General features: G+C 39.2%; 2 protein-coding genes across 2 annotated transcripts; both read left to right on the top strand.

The window, feature by feature from the left end:
- The first annotated feature begins 1,384 nt into the window (after positions 1-1,384).
- eif3m (eukaryotic translation initiation factor 3, subunit M) lies at positions 1,385-8,185 on the top strand. Its single transcript, XM_063005119.1, has 11 exons — positions 1,385-1,470; positions 3,283-3,415; positions 3,508-3,646; positions 4,163-4,286; positions 4,543-4,637; positions 4,718-4,801; positions 4,904-5,003; positions 5,759-5,840; positions 7,398-7,541; positions 7,644-7,704; positions 7,988-8,185. Exons 1-11 carry the CDS (start codon positions 1,429-1,431, stop codon positions 8,109-8,111), a joined length of 1,128 nt encoding a protein of 375 aa, XP_062861189.1. The 5' UTR covers positions 1,385-1,428; the 3' UTR covers positions 8,112-8,185.
- Positions 8,186-11,858: 3,673 nt separating this feature from the next.
- Positions 11,859-22,491, top strand: prrg4 (proline rich Gla (G-carboxyglutamic acid) 4 (transmembrane)). The gene is made up of 7 exons (XM_063005118.1): positions 11,859-12,101; positions 14,834-14,946; positions 15,472-15,635; positions 15,806-15,833; positions 18,493-18,628; positions 19,239-19,421; positions 20,976-22,491. The coding sequence occupies exons 2-7, from the start codon at positions 14,844-14,846 to the stop codon at positions 21,001-21,003; spliced, it is 642 nt and encodes a 213-aa protein (XP_062861188.1). The 5' UTR covers positions 11,859-12,101; positions 14,834-14,843; the 3' UTR covers positions 21,004-22,491.
- The last annotated feature ends 185 nt before the right edge of the window (positions 22,492-22,676 follow it).

Raw genomic sequence — 22,676 nt, 5'->3', positions numbered from 1 at the left:
TTGTAAGGGATTAAGAAGGTGAAGATGCTTTGCAATATGTGCTCCAGAACTTCCCAGAACGCCTCAGTGATATATAAATTGTGTAGACCATAAAGACTTTTCTTCATTCTGATGTTTTATATATATATATATTTTTTTTTCTCCCTTTTAGCGTGTCCAATTGCCTGATTGCGTCATGCTTCCTCTCCACCAATGCCGATCCCCGCTCTGATTGAGGAGAACGAAGCTAACCCACGCCCCCTCCGACATGTGAGCAGCATGCCGTATGCATCTTATTACCTACACTTTGACGAGTGCAGTGCAACTCAGCGTTGTGTACATAGAGACACACCCTGACAGCACTTTTTTCCCCATCTCTGTGCAGGCGCCATCAATCAACCAGCAGAGCAGGCCAATCGTTGTTCATGTGGCCGCTCAGCCTTAGCCGGTAGGCAGAGCTGAGATTCGATATGATGTATTCGAGATCCCAGCTCTGGTTCCAGCGTGTGTTTTTACCGCTGCGCCACCTGAGCGGCCCATTCTGATGTTTTATCATGTCTTAAACAATATATAACATTACTATAAGTATCTATACATCATCAGGAAAGTCTGTCTGCACCTGTTCCTGTTAAAATTGTTTTACAAATGTTAGTTGTTGTACACCAGTTAGACCAGTCTTGAGCTGGTGTTTAGGTGGCACAGAAAGTCTTATAAGCAAGCCCAAGTCTCCAAGTTTTAAGTCCCAGCTGTGACAGGGTTAATAAAAATTAATTAACTGTTCTTATTTTGGCACAGCTTGACGAATGAGTTAGTGCCGCACAGCAACATACAGTAGGTCCTGAGGACTTGGGTTTCGATCCTCGTCTCCAGTCACTGTCTGTGAGGAGTCTGCACATTCTTTATGTCTCGTCTATGGCTTCGTCTAATTATTTTTTCTGACCACCCAATGGTCAGGTGGCATGGCTTTTATAAACAAGTATTACATTTACATTTTCAGCATTATCCAAAGCAACTTACAGTACAGTTACAGTGTACAATCTGAGCAATTGAGGGTTAAGGGCCTTGCTCAAGGGCCCAACAGCAGCAACCTGGCAGTGGTGAGGCTTGACCCAGCAACCTTTTGATTACTAGTCCAGTACCTTAACCACTAGGCAACGGCTTGTAATAGAATTAGTAAATAATTACACTATAAATAAATAGGTTAGCATGTGCTGCCCTGTGATGTGTTGATGCCAGATGTGTCCAAGGTGCATTCCTGCCTTGCTACAAGTGGTTCTGAGTTGCGCCGGACGCACCGCTACACGGACCTGGATGACCTGGACGGACACAGACTGTCTCTTTAAGACAGTAACCCGGATGTGCTCTGGCGTCGCCGGTGTGTTTCTACGTTCTTTTTCCTGCTGCTGGTTCTCGCCGTGAGCGTGTGGATTTTATCAGCGCCTCACAAACATGAGTGTCCCGGCTTTCATAGACATTACTGAGGAGGATCAGGTACCGTTATAATCAGTTTATATCGATTTATATTTACATTATAATTAGATGTTTACTTATGATTGACATAGTGTTTTATTAAGGCTGCAACTTTGTGAATTGGCTAGCTGTCGCGTAAGCTAACGCTGTATCCTGAATCGCGTCCTTGCTCCCTACATTAGTGCACTACAGCGGACGTTCTAAAAGCTTTTACAGCCTACTAAGTGCACTTCTTAGCATTTAGAGAGTGGTTTGGGATACAGCCTTAGTTTGCCCGCTAGTACAACCCACAGCCTGCCTGATTGTTTCTTTATCTCGTGTTAAGTAATGTTGCGTTTAGGTTACAACACCAGTCTCAACAAACATTAATATCAAACTGTCCAGTGTATATGTCTTCTTTTTAAAGCTTATAACAGCTTGATTCTGACCAAAGTACTTACAGGGACTCAAACCATGCAAAATGAAAGCTATGCAGCATCTACTCTACCAGCTGTGCCACCATTGTGTTTGATTATATTTAATTTGTGGTATTTTTATTAGCTTCTAAAACATGAAGAGTTTCCCTGATGTGAAATGTTGTGAATTAGGTTGAATTTGGGGCTACAGAGTGAATTAAAAAAATACTGAGGCAATTTCTTTTATTCCTGACCTCACAATGCTGGTGGTTTAATAAAAGAGTTAACCATGTTTGTTATTATTATTATTTATTAGGATTTTAACCTCATGTTTTACACACTTCGGTTACATTCATGACAGAACAGGTAGTTACACAAGATTCACTCAGTCATGGACAATTTTGTGTCTCCAATTTACCTCACTTGCACGTCTTTGGACTGTGGGAGGAAACCGGACTTCCCGGAGTAAACCCACGCAGACACAGGAGAACATGCAAACACCACACAGAAAGGACCCGGACTGCCCCACCTGGGGATCGAACCCAGGACCTTCTTGCTGTGAGGCGACAGTGCTACCCAGTACCCACTGAGCCGCCCTAACCATGTTTGCGTTTGTTAAATGAAAACAGAAATTCTGGTTTCTTCAAAATCATATAGACAGCCGGGCATGTGTACATTATTTACCCAGGAAATAGATGCACCAGGATGCACTGTAGGAAGATCCACCTTACAACGTACAGAAGTTGAAGGCTGGTATTTTCCTGGTGCCAAAAACGAAAGCAGTACTTCAGAGATCTTGTGGAGTCTGTCAAATTAGGTGGATGGTCCTGATGTTTCGGCTTATCGGTGTTTGTGGTGGTGTTTATAGTGTTCTATGTTATGTGTAAATAACTTTTTAAATTCTATTTGCAAAATTTTCTTAGTTTTCAGCTAGTAGAGTGTTTATTCTTTCTACATAAGTGGGTGCTACTGTAAGAACTGCAATTTCCCTCTGGGATCAATAAAGTATTCTGATCTGATCTGATGTTCCTGCAGCTGTAGTAACTCAAAGTTCTATCTGTCTATAACCAGTTCAGCCTGGACCTAGCTTTTTAGGAAACTGTCACTTGAAGTGTGATGCTCAGGTCTTATTGTTTCAACAGTTAAGTTTGATTATATTTGCCGTATTTGTTAGCAATAGTAGGAACAATGGAATTACTCACCAGGGCACCTTTAAGCTTTAGTATTTTTGGTGATTTGTAGCAAAGAGTTACCCAAAATGGGAGGTGCTCTTGTCAGTGCACTCTCTGTGCTGAGTTTGGTATGGGGACCAGATTCGCTGTGGTTACCCCTAAAATAAAGGAGCAGCCTAAAAAAAATTGAGTTGGGATAATTTTAATGTTGTTGATCTGTTCACCTCGGTTCAGCACATTTATGAACCTTGTGGTTTGTATTGAAGGCCTCTGAGCTGCGGGCCTACATGAAATCGAAAGGAGCAGAGATCTCAGAGGAAAATTCAGAGGGAGGCCTGCATGTCGATCTGGCTCAGATTATCGAGGCCTGTGATGTCTGCCTGAAGGATGACGATAAAGGTGAGTGGAAATGACCGATCCCGGAGCCGTTTGATCGTAAGTCTTTATTTGTGGCGTTGTATTCATTACCATCTATGTGTTTGTGTGTGTAGATGTGGAGAGTGTGATGAACAGCATCGTGTCTTTGCTGCTGATTTTGGAGACGGAGAAGCAGGAGGCGCTCATTGAGAGTCTGTGTGAGAAACTCGTCAAGTTTCGTGAGGGTGAACGTCCCACACTGAGGATGCAGCTGTATGTACACAAGACACTCACTCATTCATCAGTTTGACATTTTTCTATACTGTTTTTCATATTTACCTGTTTGTCATGTTTCTGTTTCATCTGTGTACTGATTTGGTGCCAAGAACATTCACCCATTTATTTTCCTAACTATCTGTTTACTCATGTACATACCCATTGATATTTATTGAGCCTTTAATTTAACCATACTCACCTTACTCATTCACTGACTTTTTTAGACTGTTTGTGTATTAATTTAACTTTTAATTCACATATTTTGATTTTGGCCTGGCTCAGGGGCCCAAAAGGGCAACTTGGTGGTGGTGGGGCTTGAAGTAGCGATCTCATCATCAGTCCAGTACCTTAAGCACTAAGCTATCATTGACCTGGACTAGTAATCAGAAGGTTGCTGGGGTAAGCCCTATTGCCACCAAGTTGCTACTGTTAGGCCCCTGAGTCTCATTTTATTGCTGCTCTGGTCATGTGACACAGTATTTATTCTGATTGTGTAATGAATTTTTTTTTCAGGCTCAGCAACCTGTTCCATGGCATGGATGAGAACACGGCAGTGCGGTACACTGTGTACTGCAGTCTGATTAAAGTGGCAGCAGCCTGCAATGCCATCGCCTTCATCCCAACGGACCTGGACCAGGTACAGTCATGGACAACAATCAAAGCCTTTTCATCCTCAAACACAGGCAGTTTTGTTTGTGGAATGCCCAGCCAGGTCAGCGGCTCTGCTAACATTCGAGCTCACATCTCAGCGTTGGTGAGCTGGCACGTTAGACCACTGCGCCACCCGGATTCCCGTCTACTTTTTTTTTTTAATTTATTTATTTTTGGTTTGTTTCATTTGTCTAATTTGTTTTCCTCTCTACGTGTGTGTGTGTGTGTGTGTGTGTGTTTAGGTGCGCAAGTGGATCATAGACTGGAACCTGAACACAGAGAAGAAACACACTCTGCTGAGACTGGTATACGAGGCTCTGGTTGACTGTAAGAAGAGGTATAAGAAGAGACCTTTAGAACCAGTTCATTTGTGATTGAGTTTACCTGCATTCACAATATGCGGTTTGTTTCCTACAGTGAAGCTGCAGCCAAAGTCATGGTAGAGCTGTTGGGCAGTTACACAGAAGACAATGCTTCTCAAGCCCGGGTAGATGCCCATAGGTATGTTGTACCCACCTCTCTGTCTTTATTTCTGTCTACCTGTCATCTTCTCAAAGTAGATTTTGTATTTACACTTACACACGTTTCACCATGTTTCTCCAGGTGCATTGTCCGTGCTTTAAAAGACCCAAGCACGTTTCTGATTGATCATCTACTGGCCCTGAAACCTGTGCGCTTCCTGGAGGGAGAGCTCATCCACGATGTAAGTAAAGCTAGGCATGTGCTACTGGTATAACTTCATCCTGTATACATGACAGGGCCCAGAATAGGTTTGTAATTCCTTAAACTAGTGGATTTGGCAAATGTAGCCACACCCATTGCTTAAAATGTAACACCATGTAATCCTCATAATCATTTGCATTAGATGAAGGATAAAAGTTGCACAATAAGAGTGTTGTTGCTGAGAAGTAGATGCGTCTAGGAAAAGCAACAGCTGTGCAGCTCTACAGAAGCAAAACGCTAAGTGCTATAGAGTGGATCATCACATCAACTGATTATTTGCTAAAGTGGTATAAAACAGCACCACTGGACTCTGGTGCAGTGGAAGTATTCATTAACTGATTTTGGGAAAACTCTCACACCGAGCCAAGGATTGAATCCAGCCATGTTGCTGTTCTGCATGCTGATGAACATTTAATGAAGTGTTTTAGTCAGTGTTTCTCAAGTCAGTTATCCATCCTATTTAAGGTCCTGGGTTCGATTCTCAGGTGGATCGGTCTGGGTCCGTTCTGTGTGATTGTGCATGTTCTCCCCGAGTCTGTGTGGGTTTCCCCCGGGATTTCCGTTTTTCTTCCACAGTCCAAAGATATGCAGTCAGGTTAATTGGGGATACCTTGAACTGATAAATCTTGTGTAGTCAGTAATTACCGTTTCTGTAATGACTATAACCCAAGTGTGTAAAACATGACGTTAAAATCCTAATAAATTAATAATAATCTATCTTATTTATCTTTTCAGCTGCTGACCATCTTTGTGAGCGCAAAACTAGCAGCCTACGTCAAATTCTACCAGAACAACAAAGACTTCATTGATTCTCTTGGTAAGTACTAGAGTAAGTGCTGAACGGACATGGACAGTGAAGTAGATTTTTATTTATAATGTTGAAACCTGACAAGCTGTAATCTATAAAACTGATACAATTACGACAGCCGCTTCTTTTTCTCAAAAATCATGTTTGATTTTTATTGTGGAGAAAGTCCTAAACTGTCCACAATTTCAAAGCAGGAACCCACCAGAGATGTCACTGTAACTATGTGCAAAACAAAGCAAAACTGTGACTCGCTTGGACTCACAACTCCTTCCAAAGCTGGTTGGTTTGTTTTGACGCTCTCAACAGAAGGGCTTCAGTCAGTAATTCTATGCCCACAAAGATCATCAGTATAATAGGTGTAGTAGACTTAATCAAAATTAGCTTCCAAAATCAACAGTGCAACATCTTGCTTCTGCTGCTTCAGACTATAGTAATCATTCTAATAAGTGAAGCTCACTGGAGCGTTAAACGTGAGCAAACACCCAGATGTTCTGTAAGCAGTGGAGCAGTGAAACTGATCTGCTGGAATGTAAGACTCAGCAGGAGCTTTTGTTTGGCATCTGCACAGAGTGCTGCGTTCATTACGGCAGCCTCATCCTCCCTGCACCCATCAGTAGAACAAAATACATACACGTCCAGTACAGATCTGGTGTAACTATGAAGTGTGTACGCTGATCACTCTTCCTGTCTGTGCCTAATGGAACAGGTCACTGGTTTTCTAGTTGCGTCAGTGCTTACTTAATTATTGTAAATAGCTTTTTTAGCTTGTTATATGTTACTTATTTTAGGGTGAGCGTCAGCAGCAGCTTAAATTATAATAAAAATTAGGATAAATAATTGTGCTGGAACTGATAAGTGACCTTTCATTAATAAAACCTACGTATTTTGGGACTTTGAAGTGATGTATACTTTTTGTCATTTAATTTAGGATGTGTTTTGTTTTTGAAATATTGCATTTGGTAACAGCTACACTGATGAGCCAAAACATTAGGACCACCTACTTAATATTCTGTCACATCAGCTTTGAAAATAGCTTTTAAAAGCCATTTATTATAACTAATGTCATTACTAGCCACTCAGGTGGCGCAGCGGTAAAATACGCTAGCACACCAGAGCTGGGTTTTCGAATACATCATATTGAAACTTAGCTCTGTCACCCAGGGCTGGGCAGCTGCATGAACAACGATTGGCTGTTGTTCATAGGGTTATAGGGTTGGGGGCAAGCCGGATCATGGGTCCTCAAAACACACAGGGCTGAGGAATATTGCTGATCAGGGTGTGGCTCTCCGTGTCTGTACTGAGCATGTGTCTGAGGGAGCAGGTGTGTCAGTTGAGAAGCTCCTCAGTCAGCTGTGGAGGGTTGAATCAGTGGAGGATGCAATCAGGGTAATTTGACACGATTAGATTAGGGGAGAAAATTGGGGGGGAAAGGTTGGAAAAATAGAAAATAATAATATTATTATTTTTATGAATAAAAGACCATTTTTTGTTTTTGATACAATACATTGACTAAAATACTCATGATTTAATGATACTAAAACTATGGATTGTGGTGGTGGTGTTTAGGTCTGTCACACGAGCAGAACCTGTCGAAGATGAGGCTGCTGACCTTCATGGGCATGGCTGTGGAGATGATGGAGATTTCTTTTGACACAATGCAGCAGGAGCTGCAGATCGGTGCAGATGAAGTGGAACCCTTTGTTATTGATGGTGAGTTCTGTTGCAACAGCTTTGACTTAACAGTATTAAAGTGTTGGTTCTGTATTGATTGAAGCTCTGTTTGATGATGATTATTGTCTTTTATCTTGTTAGCCGTTCGGACTAAGATGGTCTACTGCAAAATTGACCAGACGCAGCGCAAAGTTGTTGTGAGGTAACTTTTCTTTTCCTTTTAATAAAGATAAATATATGTTTTGCATTGCTGTAGAGAGATTGATGTGGTCAGTTACTGAACCTAATAAACAGGGCGACAGGTTTCTGATTAGGTCTCAGCAAATGTCAGTTATTCTTCAGTCAGTCTGATGATGGTGAGATCTTAAACAGGGATTATTATTAAAATACATTAAAGTAGCATTTAACGTAGCACTTATTTATTTAAACAAAGGTGTTTTTATTTTTATTACCACATGCTCACATGTCCTCTTTTGCTTTTTCAGCCACAGCACTCATCGTACATTTGGAAAGCAGCAGTGGCAGCAGCTGTATGACAGTCTCAGCTCTTGGAAGCAAAATCTGGTCACGGTGAAATCCAGCCTCCAGACACTCGCTCCTACCGTCTAACACACACATTTAACACTCTTCTTAAACTGCAGCTCCTTCAGTTTTTACAGACACACAATAAAACAACAAATGATGACTGTGTACTGTCTGTTACTGTGTTCTAAGACATGATTTTTAAATGGTTTACTTTCTTTGGATGAATGAATCTCATTAAAGGGACTGCAATAAAGTATCAGAGAACTGCCAGACGCTCCCATTGTCAGATCACAATTGTTAACAGATCTAAGGGGGCATAATAAGGTTTTATTAGAATCAGGGTGAGGGGTAAGCCTTAACTTCTATTCATATTTACCAATCAGAACATTAACAGAGGAAAAAACTCAGCTGTCTGGTACCTGTAAAATAAATGCCAAGCTGCATTAAAGCTGTTCTGATGAATTCTGTTAATGCTTAATGTTTTTTTACTATCGCCCATTCTTAAGTACATGATGATTTGGTATTTAGAAGCCGGGTATATATCGGACAGACTTGGCTGTGGTCTAGCTATGAGCTAAAATTGTTGTACAGTAGCTGTGAGCATCGTTACCAACCATAGTAGAAATCACTAACTAATTAAGCTGGGATGACTGGAGGACATAGGGATGTTGACAAACGGCAGATATTCATACATCCTTGAGGTATAGTTCCTAATTAGGTTCAGTCATAAACACTGGCACTTTATTTTTTTCATATTTAATATATTTTCTCTGTTTCATGTTTTAGTACAACCTACCCAGCCACACCTTAACTGGTTTTGATTATGGAGGTAGATGATAGTGACATTAAAATTTAATGCCAAATCAAGTCTAGAAAAACAAGGGGTGAAAAATTGCCAGATAATATGTGGATAAAAAAGCTGAAATGAAAAGAAACAAAATAAGGAGGACCTGTAATATGCAGACCAAAAATATGCTATAATAAGTTATAGTGGCTGGTCTAACCTTCCCAAATGGTTACTCAGGCTGTTTGAAGAAACTGAGAGTGAAATCCTGTGACCGCTAGAGGGCAGTAAAAGACAAAAGTAAAACATGAGTTAAAATGCTGTATTGCGTTGCTCTGTTATTCAGTGATGTATTTATGTTGTCGCCATTATTTAGTTTGGAATAACGTAAAGACTGATTTGGAAAACAAAACTGAAGTATTGTAAGAAAACTACCTCTTAGAGCAGGGGTCATCAAACTACGGCCCGCGGGCGATGCTTTAATTTGACCGGCCCCTTTAACCACAGCAGCAATACATGTTGTCTGGCCACTGTTCATCTTCGAACTCACAGTATTATAACGGGGAAAAAATAACAGGTAAAAAAATTGACCACCCAGAGTCTCAGTAGATTATACGGCAGCGATCCAACAGGTGGCGCTCCAAGCATGAGGGGAGTGATTGGTGCATCAATAGAGAGATGAGTGACCGCAGCCACTGAACTGTGTTGCGAAGCAGTTAAGTGGGATTTCGTTATGAAAATCCTCGTGTCCTGTGTTAATTTCATTAAAGCTAATGCTCTTAACTACAGGCAGTATCAGGAATTCTTGTCTGAGCTGAAGTTGTGCTTTACTGAGATCCGCTGGATGAGTCGGGGCGAGTTTTGAAATGTTTTAACGACCTGCTCCCGGAGATCAACGCATTTATGCATCCAAAATCAAAACTCAAGCACATTGTTTCATTTTTATGCTTCTCTTTCCATTGTGAGCTCCCCGATCTCAATAAAACATGCACTCAAAGTAACTACCGTTTTCGGGAGCATCTACTTCTGTGTGCAGACTTTTTCGAAGTTGAAACACCTTAAATCTCCATTATAAAACGGATAGTTCCGGTCCTAAAATCTGATTGGCTGAGCCGCGTTCGAAGCCGTTGTAAAATCCTCGATAAACGCACACCTATGACCACCTCACATCATTCCATATTAATACGCCACTGAATAGAAAAAATTTATGTTATTTTCGCCCTCATGTTGCCTAGCAACACTGTTAATCGAACTATTTTGCGTCGCGGAAGAATGCTTTATTGTAAGTTTATAAACAATAAATACATTTATGAATTAAACATTGTTGTATTTATTATATTTTATGTTGACCGCCGTTTTATAAAAGCAATAAGCCACTCGAGACCGTGCATTACTGTTATGATTTTAGCACGGGGAAAGAAGTTTTAGGCACTCCGCTTCGCGTCGTGCCAAAAACGTCATCCCCGTGCTAAAATCACAGTAACGCACAGCCTCTCGTGGCTTATTGCTTTAACCAGATCCAGACTCACTGATCAACATTTATTAGCTATTATGACTGGCAGTAACAAATATGGAACCTGACGCTTACTGTCGTCAGGCAAAAGCAGGCTCACAGTTCACACTGATTTTTTAAGGAAACACTGTATGAGGTAGGATAATGGAAATTATTAAAATAAATAAAATTTCTGCATTATCATTATGAACTACAATTATACAAAGCCCAGACAATACATCCAGTATACATAGTAAATAGCTTTTTTGGGTGTGTTTACTATTTCACCCGCGGTCCGGCCCCCCAAAACACTGAAGAACAGTAATCTGGCCCCTCGGTTAAAAAGTTTGAGGACCCCACAAGCTCCTCCAGCTAGTCATATTTAGACATGCAACCAAAAGCCATTTACTCCACTCAGTCTTTACTGCCCGGCGGTCCGGGTCCTTTCTGTGTGGAGTTTGCATGTTCTCCCCGTGTCTGCGTGGGTTTACTCTGGGCGCTCCGGTTTCCTCCCACAGTCCAAAGATGTGCAAGTGAGGTAAACTGGAGACATTAAATTGTCCAGGACTGTGTTTGATTTAACCTTGTGAAGTGATGAACCTTGTAATGAGTAACTACTGTTCCTGTCATGAATGTAACCAAAAGTGTAAAACATGACGTTAAAATCCTAATAAACAAACAAACAAACTTTACTGCTCACAAATAAAAACATGGCCAACTACTCTGCTAATTGGCTAGCATTTTTAATAGAATGTTTATACAAGGAAAACTATTTGCTCATGTAGTTCACCTTGTAATGATCAGGGTTTGTGGATAATATTGGAAAAGTACCCAGGGATATGGAGAACATACCAAACTGTGCCGACACAGCCTGGGGTCTACCAAGCACAGAATATTAAGTCTATTTTACTGTTTATTATTTACACGTTATGTAACTTTTACTTTTGCAGATTTATTAGATCCTATTTTAAAATATTTCCTCAAGTATTACATGTTACTGGTATTTTAAGTGGCACATTTTAAACAGAATTACAGAATCGGATTCGAGAAGTAAACCCAGGTCTCCAGGACCCTGAGGTTGTGCGGCACCTACACAACCTGCTGCACCACCGTGTTGCCCTGAAACGAGTTTAAAGTTGCCCCGGAGGCTCTCTGTTCTGCACCAGAAGCTTGATAACATCCTCCTGTTTACCCTGTAGTCTCTGTGACCTCATCCAGGTGAGCGGATCGACTGCACAGGTGATTTCTCATGGGCCGCGTCCCAAATGCTCCCTGACACCTACACAAAGTAAGTGTGTAGCCAAAACAGCAGCCACACTCAGATCCAAGAAAGTGAGTGCGTGAACTGGAATTTAGGCTGTGTCCTAAACCACAAAACCGTCTAACTGTGCTGAACAGTGATATAGGGATCCACCTGTAACCCTCTAGTCAGTGGGGTAGTAGTGGTGTGTGGTTTGGAACGCGGCCCGGGTATCAGCTGTGTGTAGGTGTTGCTGAATGACGCGCTGACGGTTGTAGTTTAGTTTCAGTTCCAGTTCTGATCAGGTTCTGTTCCCGCGGACTGAGATTATAGTTCCAGGAGTTCTAGGTGTTGTGAGGTTTTCTTCAGAGCTCTTTTCAGGGTTACATTATGGACGTTCTTGCCTTCCGCCGTGCTACAGGTGGTCAGGTCGCGGTTCCCTGAGCCACAGAGAAACTTCCTGAAAAACAGGATGAGTCTCCTGCTGTAGTGACTGAAAATAAAGACGCGCATGAGGAAATTTACCCAAACTAACCGGAACACACGGATCTAATACAGGTAGGATCAGTGTCGCCGAGTATCCGATATAAAACTCATTTTAGCTCTGTTGTTTCTGACCCTCTCACTGCTTAAAACCACTCCTAAATATTTGTGTTGGTGTGGTTGAACTTTGTTTATGGCAGATTTGTGGCACTGAACTTTGGCTGCCTGATCTGTCCTGAACGGGAACTTATTTATAATCAAACCAGAGTAAAAGTCTTTTGTTTTTACTGAGCTTAAAGTCACAAACTGCTCAAATGACTTTAAAGAACAACAGGTAGAAAACTACAGATGTTTACTTTCACCTGTTTGTGCATTGTTTGCTGTAGGGGCTCGGTGGCTCGGTGGGTAGCATTGTCGCTGTACATGTTCTCCCCGTATCTGTGTGGGTTTCATTCGGGAGCTCCGGTTTCCTCCCACAGTCCAGAAACATTCTAGTGAGGTGTACTGGAGATACAAAATTGTCCATGACTGTGTTTGACAGTAAACTTGTCATGTATGGTGAATCTTGTGTAACCAGTTAACTACCGTTTCTGTCATGAATGTAACCAAAGTGAAAAACATGGCATTAAAGTCCTAATAAACCAAACCAAACATTGTTTACTTCAGTGTTTTTTAGAAACTTCATGGTCACAGATCCTGGAAATAAGTATCCTGTTCAGGGTGCACCAAAATGCCATTGATTCTAAATTAAACTTACATCTACCTGCCTAATATAAATTTATATCATTACCATATGTCATCAGAACCTTTATTATTATTGGTTTAGTTTTATTATTTAGACAGATAACACCTCTAAGTAATAAAAAAATATTATTGAATTACAATAGTGTATGTAATATAAGTACAGTGGTACCTTGAAACTCAGTGTCAGTTGGTTCTGGGAGTAGTGTTGAGTTTTAAGGTATTTTTTTCCATAAGGATGTATAGGAAACCTGTTAATGCGTTCCATGGTCCTGTGAAACTGCATATATTTTAGGCTTACGTAAAATAATGGTGTTGTTTTTGACACTGAAATACTATTGAAAACAGTTAATCAATAACTGTTGCACAAAGCTTAACGAGACTTATTGTACTAAGACGAGCGAGGAATTTCATTAGTGGATAGAACTTATGAGCAGTAATATTTAAGAGAAGTTTAATGTTTAATGTTTCTGTGTCATAATTTTAATACATTAAGTCACATTAAGCTTTTTTTTTAACAATAAGCGTTTTAGAAACAATTACTTACCATTTCTCAGAACCTCGAGCTGTAAAACAAGTTGAAAGTGAAACAGAAGAAAAATCCAGATAAGCACAGATACATGTGGAGCTTTCAGAGTGAATTTGATGGTTATTCCACACAAATGCAGATTTGTCTCATATTCACACTTTGACATTTTACTGCACTGTTCAAGCGAAGAGCTGTTTATTGTTAATTTGAGTTTAAGGAAAACGTTAAGTTTAAGGGTACAAATTTCTCGACAAAGGGCGTCGAGTTTCAAAGATTTTGAGTTTAGGGGACGTTGAGTTACAAGGTACCACTGTTTATTGTGAGTGTTATTGTTATTTGATCCATTTATTATTACTAAAACTAGGTAAACTAGGTAATGCGTGACATTTTAAAGTATTCGTGATTTTGCCTCTCTTTAGGTTGGCTAGTAAGAGATTTTTTTTAATAATTTGGTGGTTTACATTTACGGCATTTAGCAGACACTTTTATCCAAAGCGACTTACAGTACCATGACAGTATATTATCTAAGCAATTGATGGTTAAGGGCCTTGCTCAAGGGCCCAAGGGATTAAAAACTTAAACTTAGTAAAGACATTGTGTTAGTCACACTTGTTTGCTATAAGAAACTTTCAGCTTTAAACAACTGTAAATCAAAGTGGATTAGGTTTGCTAAATTGCTAATAATACCATGAAGAATTTCAGGCCAAGGTCTATAGTTATCAGCACATTGGTTACAAATTACTTTAAAACCTAAAAGTATTATTTACCATGTCCAAAATTTTGTGAACTCGAATGATTGTGGGTAAAACAGCCTAATCTCTTCATGGAATTTAGAATTTCAACTAGATTTTGTAACATGACTGTGAAGTTGGACTAGTAAAACCTGGCTTGTATTTCTAGTTATAATCCAGCATGTTGGATGTGTTGTAAGACTCCATGCTGACCCAATTATTACTATGATAATAAAAAAGATAAAGCAGGACATATAAATACATTTTGTGGACTATTACATAAATAAGAGTTATCTGTGTTTGAATTGTTCTTCACTTATCACAGTATTGTTGTTTTAAGTGAACACAGATCTATGATGACAACAGTGTAAGGCTTATTCAAGGACAATAAAGCACCAGACAATATGTGAAACAAAAGCAAACGCTGAGAGTAAAAGATTTCACTTATAAAACTTTAAAGGCTTTTTTCTTTAATCTAAAGAACAGAGACGTGTGTATTTAACATGTATTACGTCTAAAAGAGGACAATACCAAGCAACTGCACTGTAAATACTGTATGACTTCATGTTTGTGTCAAATAAGTAACAAACATTAAGTAGCTAAATAGTGATAAGGGTTTTAAATCAACTATATAAAATGACTTTGGAAAAATAACTAATAAACATTACTGACATCAGTCATTGTTTAGTCAACACAAGACTAATCAAAACATGCCTCAGATGTCTGGAAGGCCAGCTAAGGCATATGAACTGAAAGTGAGTAGGCTAATAATGTGACTCATTTTCCTGATTTTTTTTTTCTGACAGCTGAACAGAAATGCTGAAACTTGTTGTTGCGGTGTGTATGCTGACTGTATGTGGACGTTGTATGTGTGAGACTGACCCAGGAAGTTCGGATCTGCAAGACAAACAAAATGCAGGTAAACTGATGGAAGTGAAATTTCATTGATTTCAGATGTCAGAATCAGAGGAAAAAACTTCCATTTGAAACCTTTGTTTATAATGTACCTTGTGGATCAGAAATAGCTTCTTTTGACAGAATTTTGACTTTTGGTGATGCCCTTAGTGTTCAGATGAGCTAGATTTTAAAGTACAAGAGGTGGGGTGTAGCAGAGTTGTAGTTTTATTACATAAGACCTCAGTAGGAATAAAAATGTGAAGTTCATCTGCCTTGGTAAGTAACTTTTGGAGAGCCTAAATATTTATACTGTATACAACTAAACAGTACAACACCTCCCATCCAGCACCAGAGTGTAATAGGGTGACATTAATAGAAACTGTCCAACAGGTAGTGTAGGTGTAATGCGAGTGTAGGTGTAATGCTTAATATTTTTGCACCAGAGTGTAATAGGGTGATATTAACAGAAACTGTCCGACTGTAGGTATAATGCGACTGTAGGTATAATGCGACTGTAGGTGTAATGCTTGATATTTTTGCTCTGTAGTGTTTGTGGAAGAGATGGAGGCCAGCAACTTTTTAGGACGCCACTTGCTGTACAACCGCTTCGACTTTGAAATCTTCACTCCCGGGAATTTAGAAAGGGAGTGTCAGGAGGAAGTGTGCAACTATGAGGAAGCACGTGAGGTGTTTGAGAATGATCCAGATACAGTTGAGTAATTCCTCTACCTCCTGATACATTCTTTCTACACACACACACACACACACACACACACACACAATCATAAAAAGTTTCACAAGTTGCTCAGAGTTTAATATATGAAGCTCTCTTATTGCTGTAAAAATGATATTTCTAACGTCATTTTGCTTGTTGCTTACAGGAAGCTTTCTGGAAGGAGTATACATCCGGTAAGTGAACATTTAAACTCACAGAATTCTAATTCTAGTACTTTTTTGAACATATGTTATATTTGCATGCATTTACAAAATGATCTGGTGGTTAACAGAAGTGATCCTGAATGTTTCTTGTAATTTACATCTAGTTATCATCTAAGTTATATGTAAAATAACTTTTATTGAGAAATTATCAAACTGCAGGGAGATTGTAGTTACATTTCAATATACATCTCAAATATTTACTACAAATCAGACATTTTTTTTATAAATGTAGTCAGCACAAAAAGCTTTGTAAGCATCCATGAACATGAATCTTATAGTGATGAATTTGTGTTATATAAATAGAAGGCATGTTTTATTGTTTTACTATCATTTCATCAAATGTAAAAACACTATGCTTCATTCAGAAACATCTTACAACAAAATCTATAACTTAGATGGTTTGTAACCATCCTTATTTCAGATTTGTATCTGTAATTTTATTTGAACTATGGAGGTATTAGTGGAACATTAAACAAAAACTACAGAAAACTGTGATGGCAGGTCTTGGTAAGGGCAAATTGGCTTTTTTACTTCCAAGCTTAGTTAACAAAATTAGTTTATAAGTCAACAGATACCATCGTATTGTTAAAATGTTAAAAATTGTTGAAATAATTTTAAAAAGGGTAATTATTTTACACAGTGAATGTGTTATAGCAAAAATGCATTAAAAACAACTACTTATAATTTTCTAAAGTGATTTTAGAAAGATCATTTTACTTTAATATCTGAAAGACTGGGCTATCTTTTTATTGTGAATATATTGTTAGCTGGTTATTTATGTATACTTAGTTGGAAGTAGGGAGCTCAGCTCTTGCAGAGGTAAATTATGTTAGCCCACTGCCACTTGGATCCAGGGTTCGAATCCCCAGCAGTGCAATCAGCCGGTTAGGCGGCTACATACAGACATGATTGGCTATGTCTGAGGGATTCATGTCTTGTCCAGGGTGTTATACTGCATTGCATCCAGTGATTCTGGGTATATATACCTGTATATACAGTGTATCACAAAAGTGAGTACACCCCTCACATTTCTGCAAATATTTTATTATATCTTTTCATGGGACAACACTATAGAAATAAAACTTGGATATAACTTAGAGTAGTCAGTGTACAACTTGTATAGCAGTGTAGATTTACTGTCTTCTGAAAATAACTCAACACACAGCCATTAATGTCTAAATGGCTGGCAACATAAGTGAGTACACCCCACAGTGAACATGTCCAAATTGTGCCCAAAGTGTCAATATTTTGTGTGACCACCATTATTATCCAGCACTGCCTTAACCCTCTTGGGCATGGAATTCACCAGAGCTGCACAGGTTGCTACTGGAATCCTCTTCCACTCCTCCATGATGACATCACGGAGCTGGTGGATGTTAGACACCTTGAACCCCTCCACCTTCCACTTGAGGATGCGCCACAGGTGCTCAATTGGGTTTAGTCCATCACCTTTACCTTCAGCTTCCTCAGCAAGGCAGTTGTCATCTTGGAGGTTGTGTTTGGGGTTGTTATCCTGTTGGAAAACTGCCATGAGGCCCAGTTTTGGAAGGGAGGGGATCATGCTCTGTTTCAGAATGTCACAGTACATGTTGGAATTCATGTTTCCCTCAATGAACTGCAGCTCCCCAGTGCCAGCAACACTCATGCAGCCCAAGACCATGATGCTACCACCACCATGCTTGACTGTAGGCAAGATACAGTTGTCTTGGTACTTCTCACCAGGGCGCCGCCACACATGCTGGACACCATCTGAGCCAAACAAGTTTATCTTGGTCTCGTCAGACCACAGGGCATTCCAGTAATCCATGTTCTTGGACTGCTTGTCTTCAGCAAACTGTTTGCGGGCTTTCTTGTGCGTCAGCTTCCTTCTGGGATGACGACCATGCAGACCGAGTTGATGCAGTGTGCGGCGTATGGTCTGAGCACTGACAGGCTGACCTCCCACGTCTTCAACCTCTGCAGCAATGCTGGCAGCACTCATGTGTCTATTTTTTAAAGCCAACCTCTGGATATGACGCCGAACACGTGGACTCAACTTCTTTGGTCGACCCTGGCGAAGCCTGTTCCGAGTGGAACCTGTCCTGGAAAACCGCTGTATGACCTTGGCCACCATGCTGTAGCTCAGTTTCAGGGTGTTAGCAATCTTCTTATAGCCTAGGCCATCTTTGTGGAGAGCAACAATTCTATTTCTCACATCCTCAGAGAGTTCTTTGCCATGAGGTGCCATGTTGAATATCCAGTGGCCAGTATGAGAGAATTGTACCCAAAACACCAAATTTAACAGCCCTGCTCCCCATTTACACCTGGGACCTTGACACATGACACCAGGGAGGGACAACGACACATTTGGGCACAATTTGGACATGTTCACTGTGGGGTGTACTCACTTATGTTGCCAGCTATTTAGACATTAATGGCTGTGTGTTGAGTTATTTTCAGAAGACAGTAAATCTACACTGCTATACAAGTTGTACACTGACTATTCCAAGTTATATCCAAGTTTCATGTCTATAGTGTTGTCCCATGAAAAGATATAATGAAATATTTGCAGAAATGTGAGGGGTGTACTCACTTTTGTGATACACTGTATATATATATAATAACTTTTTTTATTTAAATGTCCTTACAGCTCAAAATCAGGGGCCAAAAGTTGATGTGACTGCGCTGTTGGTTGGCATCATTGCAGGCAGTGTGGCCGTCATCATAGTGGGTCTTCTCATCTGTTATTCCTGTAAGAAGAGGTGCACAAATAAACGGTTTGCAGGGTAAGTATGAATGAATGTGTATTTACTGTATATATCCACAGTATCCATCTATATAGTAAGTGTAGTTCATAAAATGGCCAAAGAATGTATGTACAGGGTGAAGGTAATAAAGTTGCTGGTGCATTTTGAAAAGGGATTTTTAATTTTAAAAGCACCACAAATTATTGAAACCAACTAAGTTTTTATCCTGGGGGTTTGATTCTGTTTCTTACATTTTGTTTAGGCATTTGGTAGCTGTTTTTTTTAATGTGACAAATAATAAAAAAAAACACAAAATCGGAGCAAGTTATGGACCCAGCAGTGAACATCTGAGCTTAAGAGCATAAGTTTAGTACTGTAACCACACAACCTACTGTTGGTATCTGATGTTCAAAACTACTGAGTAAAACAGTGTGCTATTTTTTTATTTTCTTATCACAGAATTAAAAAAAGATAAATAGTAAAATTTGTCCACACCATCAGAAACTAAATGTTTGTGGTTAGCCTCTTTAGTTTTGCACAGGCAGCAGAAGCTTAGCTATCAGTTTAGCACTACAGTGTATTGCTCTCAAGATTATATTATGTTGGCAAAAAGACTGTTAAGTGTAATGGTGTGTGTGTGTGTGTTCAGGTCCATCAGGAGTCAAGGCAGACGCAGTAATGCCTCTGTGATCATCAGAAGGCTGGAGGAGGTCTCTCTGCACCCCATCCCTGCACCTTTAACAGATGACATGGACACACATGGGCTCCCCTCGTACGAACAGGCGATCACTGCAGCCAGTCCACACGATGTTCCACCACCACCTTATCCTGGGTACATAAACATTAGCACTTATACATATGCTGGTGCTTTGGGTTTTTTATACCACACAATAATAAACCAGCAAACACAGAGGGACACCCAGAGTTGCCATCTAGCTTTACTTATGTGTATTTCGTCTGCTTTCACACTGCCAGCATTAAATATTAATACCGTATTTTTGGAACTGGAATACAGAAGGCATTTCAAATACTGTGTATTAAAATACATACATGTATGACAGAAATTAGCATGACCATGAGCCTGCAGTAGCAAATAATGCACATAAATAGATAAATATAGATCTGAGTATGAGATAATTTCTTCTTTTAATAACAGTGGATTCAGAAAGATTTTAGACCCCTTGACATTTTGTGCTCCTACTTGTGTTGTGGATTTAATTTTAAATAGATATAATTTACAGAAGCCATTTTCAGAAACCTGCAATAAGCATCAAAATCAAATCAAATCAAGGTTTATTTGTCACATACATAGTCATACACAGTACAACTGGCAGTGAAATGCTTTTGTGACTGCTCGGTCACATTAGTTACAGAGTAGACAAAATAGACAAAAATATATATTTATACAAAAAAATAGAAATGTTTTAAAGTCTATGTTAAGCATATATAATACACTGATCAGCCTTAACATTAAAACCACCTCCTTGTTTCTACACTTACTGTCCATTTTATCAACTCCACTTACTATATAGGAGCACTTTAAAGTTCTACAATTACTGACTGTAGTCCATCTGTTTCTCTACATACTTTTTTAGCCTGCTTTCACCCTGTTCTTCAATGGTCAGGACCACCACAGAGCAGGTATTATTTAGGTGGTGGATGATCTCAGCGCTGCTGAAGTTTTTAAATACCATGTCCACTCACTGTCCACTCTATTAGAATCTCCTACCTAGTTGGTCCACCTTGTAGATGTAGTCAGAGACGATCGCTCATCTATTGTTGCTGTTTGAGTTGGTCATCTTCTAGACTTTCATCAGTGGTCACAGGACGCTGCCCACACGGTGCTGTTGGCTGGATGTATTTTTGGTTGGTGGACTATTCTCAGTCCAGCAGTCACAGTGAGGTGTTTAAAAACTCCATCAGCATTGCTGTGTTTTATCCACTCATACCAGTACAACACACACTAACACACCACCACCATGTCATTGTCATGAGCAATAATACCTGCTCTGTGGTGGTCCTGTGGGGGGTCCTGACCATTTAAAGAACAAGGTGAAAGTAGGCTAAAAAATATTTACAGAAACAGATGGACTAGTCAGTAATTGTAGAACTTTAAAGTGCTCCTATATGGTAAGTGGAGCTGATAAAATGCACAGTGAGTGTAGAAACAAGGAGGTGGTTTTAATGTTATGGCTGATTGGTACATATAGATATAGATATGCATATATAAGCATATGAAGGAACCTAAATTTGTTAAAAAATTTAATTTGTTTTCTTGTTCGTTAAAACAAGAAAGTATATTTTCTTATAATTTTATCACACATGTATGTAAACTGTTTTTTGCTTTTTTATGTTTTACAGACTTATTTTATTATTCCTTTCGCAGGTCCAGACCAGGCACCCTTCGACTATAACCTGAACCCAAACACTGGATCGGGTGTTTTCATATTTTGAACCAGCAGCTGTAGTGTTATATAATTCATCACTTTAACATCTAGAGCAGTCCTGGCTATCTGTTATTTACTGGAATTACAATAATTAGCAAATTGATGCGTGTTAATTTCTTTGGCCATTTCAAATAGATTTTGTTTGTACATTTTGCAATGTTGTATTTCATTTGCCAGGTCATTTCAGGCAACTCTTGTGAGCCAGACCTTGTAGAAATCAGTATGAACTGTGGGCTTTAAAGCATTTGATTTTTTTTTTTATTAACATGAAGCTTTTGATGAAGGAAATTGTATAACCTCGCTCAGCACTCGTGTACGGTGCTGTAAAATAATTGCACCCTTTCTGGTTTCCTGTCACAATGATTTATTATAGATGTATAAAGAAAACTTTCACATTAACTTGAGTAAGAACACAACATATTTTTTGAAGGATAATTGTATTTATCTGAGGGATCAAGGTTTATAACACCCATATCACACTTATGAAAACGCACATCAATTTCTAGAATTGTATATCTACACATTTCTATTGGGTTCAAGATTCACATTCACATTCCAGCTGTACGTATAATCAAATTATGCCTCAGCATCAGCTCACAGGAATCCCACACCATGACACTAAAAGACATGTCTAGTTGTGTATAAAACTCTTACAACAAAACCTTTTTGCTCATCACAAGATCTAAAAAGACTCTTGATATCCAAAAAGATCCAACTATGATTGCTTTATTTACTCCGAAGGGTTTGGGGATCATACAGGGTTTTTTTTGGTCAGAAATAGTTATGTCCTTCCACAAATCCAACATTTGTCTAGTATTTTTAATATTGTAAAGTCATGAACACAGTCATGAAATAAATCGAGATAAAAAAAAAAGGTCTTTAAAATGTATGGAATCTTTGTGAATTCTGTATACCTGATTTGGCACAGATTTTACGTCAGATTCCTTTCTAAATTGTTATCTTTATCCAGGCTTGGGACAGACACTGAGTGCATCTCCGAAAAGTTTGGCTGTTTGGTCACACCCCAACTTATAAATAGCTCGAAATCCTCCAGAGTAACACACATTTCATAGTAGAGGCAGTTATAATGGGACAATTACTTTATCACTGCACTGAACATCTCAATTGATTCTCTAACTAGACGGAACCAGCTATACCTCTTTTGCCTTTTTAATTATAGAATTGCTGTTGTTTCTGAGTAATTAATATTGTTTTATTCATTGCATCTTATTGTTTGTTCTTGTGTTCAATCACTAGTGTAAATGTACCAAAACCAATCAGAATTATTGTAACACTAATTGATGCAGGTTGTTTTTTGAAGCTTTTGGATTTAGTTATGTGAAACCAGATGTTCATTTGTTTTACTTTTTCTTTTTGTATTTTTTTTATTACATCATTGTTTGTTACACTAAATCAAATATATTAATAATTAAAAATAAATTAACATGAAACATATTGTGGCTCTTGTAGCTGTCTGGTTAAAAGCAGCAGAAATAACAAATCATTAAAATACTAATAGTAAAAAAAAAGCAAAAATACTGTCATTAAACCTTGTTATAAAATGCAGTATTAGCTGGTAGAGTGGGTACTGCATTGCAACAGGGGTCCTGAGACCTGGTCACTGTTTGCATGCTCCCTGT

The sequence above is a fragment of the Trichomycterus rosablanca genome, chromosome 11 (assembly GCF_030014385.1).
Source record: "Trichomycterus rosablanca isolate fTriRos1 chromosome 11, fTriRos1.hap1, whole genome shotgun sequence".
Lineage (NCBI taxonomy): Eukaryota > Metazoa > Chordata > Actinopteri > Siluriformes > Trichomycteridae > Trichomycterus > Trichomycterus rosablanca.
The sequence above is the reverse complement of the archived record's forward strand: the minus strand, read 5'-3'. Positions and strand labels throughout refer to the sequence as shown.